The sequence below is a fragment of the Stegastes partitus genome, unplaced genomic scaffold (assembly GCF_000690725.1).
Source record: "Stegastes partitus isolate 25-593 unplaced genomic scaffold, Stegastes_partitus-1.0.2 Scaffold390, whole genome shotgun sequence".
Classification (NCBI taxonomy): domain Eukaryota; kingdom Metazoa; phylum Chordata; class Actinopteri; family Pomacentridae; genus Stegastes; species Stegastes partitus.
The window spans coordinates 381,445-391,162 of NW_007578121.1; the positions used below are offsets into that span (position 1 = coordinate 381,445).

Sequence of the window (9,718 nt, forward strand, 5' to 3'; positions counted from 1 at the left end):
TGAGACTAAATTTATAGTGTAAAACACCAGACAGACCTTCAGTTCTATTTTCTCTGTAGCCTAGTTAGTACCATCTCACAGACTTCTTTACCACATTGGAAATATATATATTTTTAAAAACCCTTAACATACCTAAAATGAAGAGTTTAGAATGTTTGTGTTCTGAAAATGCCAATGTTACACATTCTGTAATGCTTAGCATGTGAACAAAGAATAAATGCACTTATTTCAGAGTGCAGCTGAGGCTAACAGTGATTGGATTTAGAGTTCATTTTTATAAATAGAAGTGTCACAAAATGTTAGCTTTGACATATTGCTGGCCCTGATAAAAAGACAGGCTTTACGAAAGCCATTTATATTGATCTTCTATATTGAATATTCATATATTGAAGTCTGCTCAGATATTTAGTTTTATAATAAACAACTGGAGCAGCATTACCATCCCTATGAACACACATGTCCACGATGGAACATGATGTATACTTATTAGATCATAGTATGTAACTGGCATGCAGGTTGAGATCACACACTAGTCTTTTTTTTTTCAGGGTGGTAGGAAGAGTGGCTTGTTCAGTCCATCTACAGCGTCTCTACCAGCCTTCAGCTCTTTAGCTCCAAACACAGAGGACAGAGACTTGACACTGAGACCGAGCTGTACACTGGGCCCGGACACTGCCATCACAACTGACTCCACCTCCACTACAGGTACAGCACATCACACCCACTATTTCATCCAACCTCAGCTATGTTTGACTTTATCTTAAACTGACCAAATCATGAATGAGTCCCTGCAAAAATGATTTCCTCTGCCTATCTCTTTTTTTTTACTTTTTCATAAGTATTGGCTCGGTGCTCAGCCACACAGGACATTAGACAGCGCTGCAGTGATCCATGTCTGTCTGTGGGCGACGCTGTAACAGCAGAGAAGAGGGACGTTACCACTGTTTCCTCCCCAAAAAGAGAGACACCGCTGTCACCTGAATGGAGCACACTGAGGAAAAAGACTGAGGACTCTGTGAGTTTAACCCCAAAAACTGCCTCTTCATACAGTAACAAGCATCAGTTAGCTTGTGTGTTTGCTAACCTAATAACTTCCTAATGATTTGGTTTGGTTCCTTTAAAAGTCTGTCTGTAAGATGGCAAATCATGCAACCAAACAAGTTATGGATTTGTAATGCCTCTGATGTGCAGTTATTATCACCCCCTTTGTTTTGTTATGTGTAACCTTTGACATTTCTAGAGGGCTGATTGTCATGGACTTCCTCCTACCCCTCAAGTCCATGTAAGTGTGAAAATTAACAGCATGTGACCTAGAATAAAAGTTGACCTGGCAGTGCTCTCATGTGTAACAAAATATGCTTCCTCACATGGCATGGTAGAAAAGTTTGTTGACAAATTCTTGCCAATGTTTTTAATGACTACTCCATCTGATTCCATCATATTCCCGAGCCTGAGTTTGTTATATTTTGGAAATTTAGCACCCAGTTACTGCTTACTTGTTCAGCTTTGAATGCATTTGCTGTAACAACTACATCTGATGGCTTTTTGTTGAGATGGATATCGTTCCAAAACTCAAGGGTCACTGTGACCGTGTCAGACCTTTAGTGATTCAGTTGCTCTGCTGGTTCTGTAGATGGGAGCCTGTTTCTCTAAAGTCTTCAACGGTTGTCCTCTTAAAATCCACTGTGCTGTCACCTGGATATTTCCCAAAACAAGAGGTAAGAAGATTGATTGATTGATTGATTGATTGATTGATTATTTAATACTTCCTGAATTTTTGGTTGTATTTTAAATTTAAAGCTGAGTTGCTAAAAGTTCCACTATCAACATACAATTATAATGCAGAGTCTGTGTTGTGTTGCAGGAAAAAACAAATATATGTATATATAAATATTCTCCTTTTCCTCCTTAGATCAATATCTTATTCTTGGGGCAGAGGAGGGCATCTATACTCTGAACCTTAATGAACTTCATGAAGATACACTAGAGAAGGTAAGATAAGGACTCAAAGATTGCTGTAGATAACATAATTTTTATAAAATGTGGGTTCTGTATTTCTTGTTTGTCCCTTAGGGGAGTTTACTGGGGGTACTGTGGAAATTGTGTAGATGCAGTAGGGGAGTGGAGAATGTGCACTTCAGAAACATCTCTGTTTTTTAAAGATGTACTTTTGCTGGCTTCATTTAATGTAGCTTGTAGCGTAGTTTGAACTTCAGGATGGGACCATGGCACTCTGCACGGCCACTTTCTTGTTAAGTGAACCTATATGGCAAAAAATAAATAAATCTGACAGCAACATCTGAGGCACTGGTCTTTCAGCAAGGTTCAATACATGCAAGCTTACCTATCCAGTACATTACTTAGTAATGCCAACAGTGTATCCTTACTGTTAACTGGTAACTGTTACTGTTACTACATTTTTGCAACTAAAAGTAAAATATCAAATTATCAAATGTTGTGAATTTTTTGGGGGTCTGATAAACTCATAAAATCACTAACCTGTTTCTCAGACTGGGCTTGCTGAAATGTATTTTGTATTAGAGAACAATCTTCCCCTTTGCATATGTCGTACAGGTCTATGTGTGTCATTGTAGTATTTTTGGATCTTGTTCATAAGTAAAGGCCTAAAGGCACATGAGATTTTAGAGGTCCATTCATGGAGCCAAATCATACTGTCATGTTGAAAGGAGGCAACGCTTTCGATTTCCATCTAAGTTCTAACCTCCATATGTATTAATGAGCTCTGGGTTGTAGCTGGAAAAAATGAGATCACAGATATAGCAGTAAAAAATTAGTTTCTTTCACCAGTTGTCTTGGCTTGTTCTGAGAGACAGTTTGAAGAGCCTAGAACTGTACAAGGAGTTTACAATTCCTTGGTTAGGATGACTACTGGATGCTTCCCTGAAGTATTCCAGGCAATTCTAACTGAGGGATCCCTCAGTCCAGATGCCCTCTGGAGTTGGAATGCAGAGGGCTGGTTTGGTTTTTAAATTGAGTCCAGATATGTTTTTAGTCTACTGCAGTCTACATACACTGATGAGAAAAAAAACATTTGGACTGCTCACAGACAAACTGAGTAGAGTAGATAATCTCATAACAAAATCGTATATAAAGATCTAGGATATATTAAATGTCTGGATGGTAACAGATAAGCATGTTGGATGTAGGACAGCGAGACAATTGGGTTTGTGCATCTCTAAAGCAGTTAGCAGTGGTGAGTATACCGACCTACAGACTCAGTGGATTTTTCTGTTTGTCTTTTATGTCTGTCCACAGCTCCTCCCTCAGCGATGTACATGGTTATATGTAATGAACAATGTGCTGATGTCTGTATCAGGTAACATTTTATTTATTTATTTATTTAAAATAATGGTTTTGTTAGAGAACACAGTGTCCTATACATTATCTGCTGCTCTAAAAAGTCTCCATCCTGCAGGAAAGTCCTCCCAGCTTTATTCCCACAGTTTGACAGCTGTATTTGAGCAGAAAGGACATCTGCAAAAGAAGCACAGCAGTCTGTCACTCAGCACCAACCGCTTTACTGAGAGAATCAACCCCAGGTAAGACAGGGCATAAGAGATTTAAGCAAAAAAGTTAGCAGGTGGGGCTGCAAGGTGGCGCAGTTGGTAGCACTGTTGCCTCGCAGCAGCAGTTGCCTCGGTTCACATCCCGGTGAGGGCACCGGAATCTTTCTGCGTGGAGTTTGCATGTTCTCCCCGTGCAGCGTGGGTTCCTCCCACAAGTCCAAAAACATGTTGAGGTTAATTGATGATTCTAAATTGTCCGTAGGTGTGAATGTGAGTGTGCTTGGTTGTCTGTCTCTCAGTGTGGCCCTGCGACAGACTGGCGACCTGTCCAGGGTGTCCCCTGCCTTCGCCCTAAGTCGGCTGGGATAGACTCCAGCCCCCCCGCGACCCTAATGAGGATTAAGCGGTGTATAGATAATGGAAGTTAGCAGGTGTAGTGGTCATGCTGTAAGCCTAATAGTAGTAATAGTGTCTTCTTGATACTAAAACTGGATAGCATCAAAGTATAGCATTTTAAAACCTAAACTTAGTGGCTTTTAGTGACAGCTGCTGTCTTTGCTTTTAACTGGGTATTCTCCCTCAACCCACAGAAAGTTTGCCATATCTGTGAAGATTCCTGACACTAAAGGCTGCCGGAGATGTAGCGTAGGTAAGTGATGCAGAATTTATTCTACATGCTCTGTATGTTTTGTTTTTTTTCCCCAGTAATACCAACAACAGCCTTTTTATCTCTCTCAGCAAGAAACCCATACACAGACAGTACATTTCTGTGTGGGGCAGTTCCATCTGGCTTGGTTCTGCTGTTGTGGTATGAACCTCTCCAGAAGTTCATGCATCTAAAGGTTCGTACAGATTTGTTACACCTAAAATGACTGCCAACTGATGTGTCTTTTCTTACAATATCTGTAGCCACCCACCCACATCAGCTGTGATGTGTAATATAGTGACATGTAGGGGGCCAGGTCTTATATGATATGCAACAACATGGGTTCAATGCAGGTTGAACATGCATCACTAGACCTCAGTCATACTCACGTCTGCTGTCTGCAAGTAGTCTGTCATGACACACCAACGTCAACCCCCCGAGCAAGCAGCTACCATACCTACAACTGTGTGTTAATAGAATATTAGAATAGAATGCCTTTATTGTCACTGTATTTTATGCAGCGAAATTAGGAGCACTGCTACAGTTTGCTCCATTGTAAGACAAGAAGTACAAAGTACAAAAAAGTGAATATACAATAATGGAAGTATTTTACAGATGTACATATATATATACAAATGTTATAATTGTAAATGTCAGGAGATGTATACTGCCCTCACGTAAACACTTATGTAAGATTCTTGTCCAAGGCAACGTCAAGCAATGGCTTGTCTGAACATGCAGGCACCATGTGCTCTTCATGTATTACATACAAAGAACCAACTTCAACTATTTTTCCTAATTCTCCTCAGTAGGGGGCAGCACAAGATGCATTTTTGTTTTTTTGTTTGTTTTTTGTTTTGTGTTTTCCAAATTGATGAACATTATTGCACAGCTATTTTACATTGGTACGGTTTATTGTACACATATTTTTAGTGTATTTATGGGGATCAGCAGTGAAATTATGTCTTCTGTTTGTGACTGATTAGTATAGTGACAGCTCTCAGAAAGAAACTGTCCCTGAGTCTGTTGGTTTAGGCTTTGAGTGACCGTAGTGCCTGCCAGAGGGCAACAGGTCAAACGTGGTGTCCGGGGTGGGAAGAGTCCTTAATAATATTACTAACTCTGCTGTAATCATGAGCGCTAGCAATGTCCTCTAGACAGGGCAGAGAGCAGCCAGTGATCATTTGGGCTGTGTTGATCACCCTTTGCAGAGCTCTCCTGTCTGCTGCAGAGCAGCCAGCGTACCACGCTGAGATGCAATATGCCAGTATGCTCTCCACAGTGGCTCAGTAGAAGGCCACAAGCAGCTTCTCCTCCAATTTGTTTTTCCTGAGCACTCTAAGGAAATAGAGCCGCTGCTGGACCTTCCTCACCACTGGTGGGGTGTTGACAGACCAGGAGAGGTCATCACAGATGTGCATGCCTAAAAATCTGAATGAGTGGACCCTTTCCACTCAGTCCCCATTGTTGTAGAGTAGGACCGGCTCTGCACTGCCCTAAAGTGAAGAATTAGAAAAAAAGGATAAGACGGTGACCCACAAACAGGTGCTATAGTCCCTGACACAGCGGTTGTGGGATTGACTCCCGACCACTGCCCTTTGCTGCAGGTCTCTTCCCATTCTTCTCCCCCTTGTCCTGTCTGTCTCCACTGTTCTGATGAATAAAGGCGAAAACCCAAAAAAGACAATTAAAAAAAAATAAAAATAAAAATTCAGATAAAACTAAAATGTAGTCATATTTTGAAATCATGTAACCAGACTTTCTTTTTTTTTTTTAATGATCTCTGTTTCTTTTGCAGCACATAGCAACAAGGCTACCAGACTCTCTGCCAATATTTGAGCTGCTGGTGTTGGTAACAGATGAGTTTCCTCAGCTGTGTGTTGGGGTGAGAGACTGTATTAATGGGAAACCCCCAACCAGCCAGCAGCTCAAATTTGACATCATTGAGCTAAACGGCACGCCTGTTTCAGTACCAGGTAGGATGAGCTGCTTTGTTTCTCCACTGTTTTTATGAAGCTCGTGCCTAAAGCTTAAACTAAGATTATTTGTCTCTGTGAATCTGCAGATAGTGGCGCACTGAGAGCCATGCAGGTAACCCAACTGGACAGAGACACTGTTTTAATCGCAGTGGAAAGTAAGTGTCTTCCTTCTCAACACACATAAATTCTCCAGGCATCTTTAATGTTGCTTCAGAATAAACTATATGTCAATCTCGATGCCCATTGGACAGAAACTGTGAAGATTGTGAACCTGCGCGGAATTCCATCCAAAGAGCTGGCTGCTGAGATGGTCTTTGACTTCCCCATTGAAACACTAGGTAGAAGCAATGATGTGAAAAAGACAGTGAATTAGACTTGCTTTTGGTACTGACGATTGAGTGATGTGACTTGTCCTAACAGTCTGCTTACAGGATAGTGTGCTAGCTTTCTGGAAGCATGGCCTCAAAGGGAGGAGCTTTCATTCAGAAGAGGTGATTATCTACAAGATTTTCATGAGACTGCAGCTGAGCTCTTGTCATGTGCTTGTGATTGAGTCAAATTTATATTTTCTCCATGTCAGTAAGTGGTGAATTTCCTCCTCATTTGCAGGTAACACAAGAAATTACAGACAAGAGTCGGGCGTTCAGAGTTTTGGGAACAAACAGGTACATTAACACTAATCTGACAATAGTATCAATCATTCACAGTGGATTGAAGTAGTAGTATTCGTCGTAATGCTGGTAGCAGCAGTAATAAGCATAGTAGTGTTGTTGATAGTAGTGTTATCAGTAATATTATTAGTCCTGGAGGTGATTTGGAGAAGTAGTTGAATTTTTAACAGGAATGCTCATGACAGTAGTAGTAGTAGAAGTGGTGGTGGTATTAGTAGCAACATAATTGTGAAATGAGATTCCGTGGACATCATGACCCCCTAAATGTACAAATGTGCACAAAAACATTCAGCTATGATGTATGATCATTTAAATTGTTGGAAAAATAACAAAATCCCTGGGTAAAAACATACTTTAGCCCAGTTTCAGAAGTATATAAACATACCATGTTGATTATTGTAGCTGAATGTGTAAAATAACAGAATTTGTAAAATCAACTTCCAGACTTTGGAAGCCCACAGTGTTTGTACGAAAAACACATCATGACATCTCACTGAGGACATTGAGATGGCACAGATTATTTTGCCATAAAGCCACCACTCAGCAACAAGATTGTAACATTATTCTACAAACTTTTGCTATCAGATTGTTTTAAAGAATGCTATAAATACATTAAAATCATGAACACAACATTTTTTTCTTTAACAGACTTTGAGCCAGTTCTGTATTTCTTTGGTTGTGTTGATTTGTATAAGATCTGTGAAATATTTTCCTCTTTATTATCTGCCTTTGAACAGAGACATCATCCTTCAGAGCACACCGACTGATGACCCCTCTGCACTGAGCAACCTATACATCCTTACTGGACATGAAAGCAGCTACTGAGAGAGAAAATGAATCAATTCAATAGAAAAATACAGTCTGTTCTATAACCTTGTGGTAGAAATTTTGCCCTGTTTCCATGAAGCTGTAACAGATGCAGCATGACAAATGTCAGGATAGGATTCAGTTGTTCATCCAAACTCAAACTGTATTTTGTCATTTACAGGAGAGACTTTTCAACGTGCTCTAGTCAGTTTCTAATACTTGGAGGTGCCAGTTAAAAGTGCAAAAGCCAAGATTTTGATGTATCGTTCGTATTATCAGCCTAAATCACAGCATAGTGGCAGCAGAGGAGACCATTTTATTCCTGTTAAAAGAATCTGCTGCTGTCAGTGTGGACCATGGACTGTAAAGAAACATGAACATAACATTTATGACATCACACACAAGTTTCTGAACTGATGTTTTGAAGCTTTTTTTGTGGGTTTGCTGCTTGCTGTTGTCTTTGTTCCTGGAACCAGTACATTTGGTCAGCTGAGGAGAGATGATCAAGATGAGTGGGATAGACTGACACACAGCAGGGAAAGTGATAAAATGTAGGACTTTCTCACGTAATTTCTGTGGTGCCTGAGAGTTTTTGGTGCCAGCATCTAGTGTACATCAGTGGTACTGCAGCATAAATCATTTTGACTTTGGCTGCACCACTCAGCCATAGGGGTTGCCTTTTTTGGGTGTAATTTTTTCCACACAGTAATGTGGTCCACTTACAGTAATTATGCACAAATACTGAATTATAATCATAACTGGTTATTCTGGAATATATATTTGATGATGTGGGAGCTCAAATTTGTTCAAGAATATTAAACCCAAAAGGAATGGATATAGCACTATATTGTTGATGCACAGCAGCTTTAACCATTAAATGTCCAACACTGCAATCATACAGGGACAGGAATTTGGTTTAAATAGGTTCAACAAAACAAACCCAAATCTCACATTGCATACAATCACCACAATAGGACATAGAACAAGTGGTAAAAACCAAACAAAAAAAATTAATTGACCATGATTAGGAAAAGTCTTTTCACTTGAAAGAATGCAAAGTGGACAGCAGCTGTATTCTGTCTATGATGTGACATCACTATTCAAAACATGGTCATAAATTCACCACTGATAGGCTAGCCAGCATTTAACCATATTTTGAAAAAACTGTGGAGAATAAATTATAAATCCTATAGAGGTCATATTTCACCATGACACTTTAAACAATTACAGTTAAAATGAAGCCTCACTGCACGTCTGTGTAAAGTATGTGGTTGTATGTGGACTCAGACTAGCCAGTACAGCAGTACATTCTTACTTAGAAACACAGTATGTTGTGGGTTTTTAGGAAAACAAATAAAAGAGATCTACAGCAAAGTCATCAAAGGCATTACCTAGATGTGGCTGGCTTAAAGCAGCAGAATGTTAGCGCAAACATAAGCAAAATCACTTTTCAAATGTATATTTTTAGCGAGTACCACATTAAAATACATCTTAAAATCTTGTGAATGTGCTAGCATGGCAGATTTTACATTTTGTGTCACAATGTTGAGAGATCCCCAAGTATTTGAATTTTGAAGAGTCACAAATAGGTGCCAAGCACACCATTAAAACATGACTGTATGTCCTTCTTCCTAAATAATTCAACTTACACATAGGATAAATGTACATTCAAATACATGAGGTGCCATAGTAAGTGAATGCAATTAAAGATACTTGTGCTTGTTTGACTAAAATGTAAATTCCACTACATTAAAGTTTTGTGTGTAATGATATTTATGTTATTTATGGAAAGGGACCTGTATAACACCCATCTGTCCCTGAGAGATACTTGAAAGACAGAATATGCATATGGATATTTGTTTTTTAAGATGTTTTTATTGTTATTGTGTGCAGATGTTATGTATATAACAATACAGTATGCTCTTACAGCGTGGAGAGGTTGTAATATGAAAAATAAAGACTTTAATATCCTTTGAAGCTGAAGCAGATTGAATTATTTTTCTGTTGAATATATGGAAAGATTTTTCAATAACTCAAAGAAAAGAATAAATTGTGATTGGGAGTAATTTCAACTGAAAGCATGGTGAT

The 9,718-nt window shown here is 39.3% G+C and overlaps 1 protein-coding gene across 4 annotated transcripts in view; it reads left to right on the forward strand.

The window, feature by feature from the left end:
- Positions 1-9,613, forward strand: part of map4k2 (mitogen-activated protein kinase kinase kinase kinase 2) — a 44,853-nt gene extending 35,240 nt beyond the window's left edge. For all 4 annotated transcript variants that reach the window (XM_008285192.1, XM_008285194.1, XM_008285193.1 and 1 more), the window contains 15 exons: positions 549-705; positions 840-1,015; positions 1,241-1,282; positions 1,634-1,718; positions 1,913-1,992; positions 3,277-3,337; positions 3,437-3,560; positions 4,118-4,176; positions 4,266-4,369; positions 5,972-6,149; positions 6,239-6,307; positions 6,404-6,490; positions 6,573-6,643; positions 6,762-6,817; positions 7,561-9,613. In XM_008285192.1, the coding sequence (XP_008283414.1) occupies positions 549-705; positions 840-1,015; positions 1,241-1,282; positions 1,634-1,718; positions 1,913-1,992; positions 3,277-3,337; positions 3,437-3,560; positions 4,118-4,176; positions 4,266-4,369; positions 5,972-6,149; positions 6,239-6,307; positions 6,404-6,490; positions 6,573-6,643; positions 6,762-6,817; positions 7,561-7,648 (1,437 nt within the window). In that variant the 3' untranslated portion in view covers positions 7,649-9,613. The remainder of the gene's footprint in view (positions 1-548; positions 706-839; positions 1,016-1,240; positions 1,283-1,633; positions 1,719-1,912; positions 1,993-3,276; positions 3,338-3,436; positions 3,561-4,117; positions 4,177-4,265; positions 4,370-5,971; positions 6,150-6,238; positions 6,308-6,403; positions 6,491-6,572; positions 6,644-6,761; positions 6,818-7,560) is intronic.
- Positions 9,614-9,718: the final 105 nt, after the last annotated feature.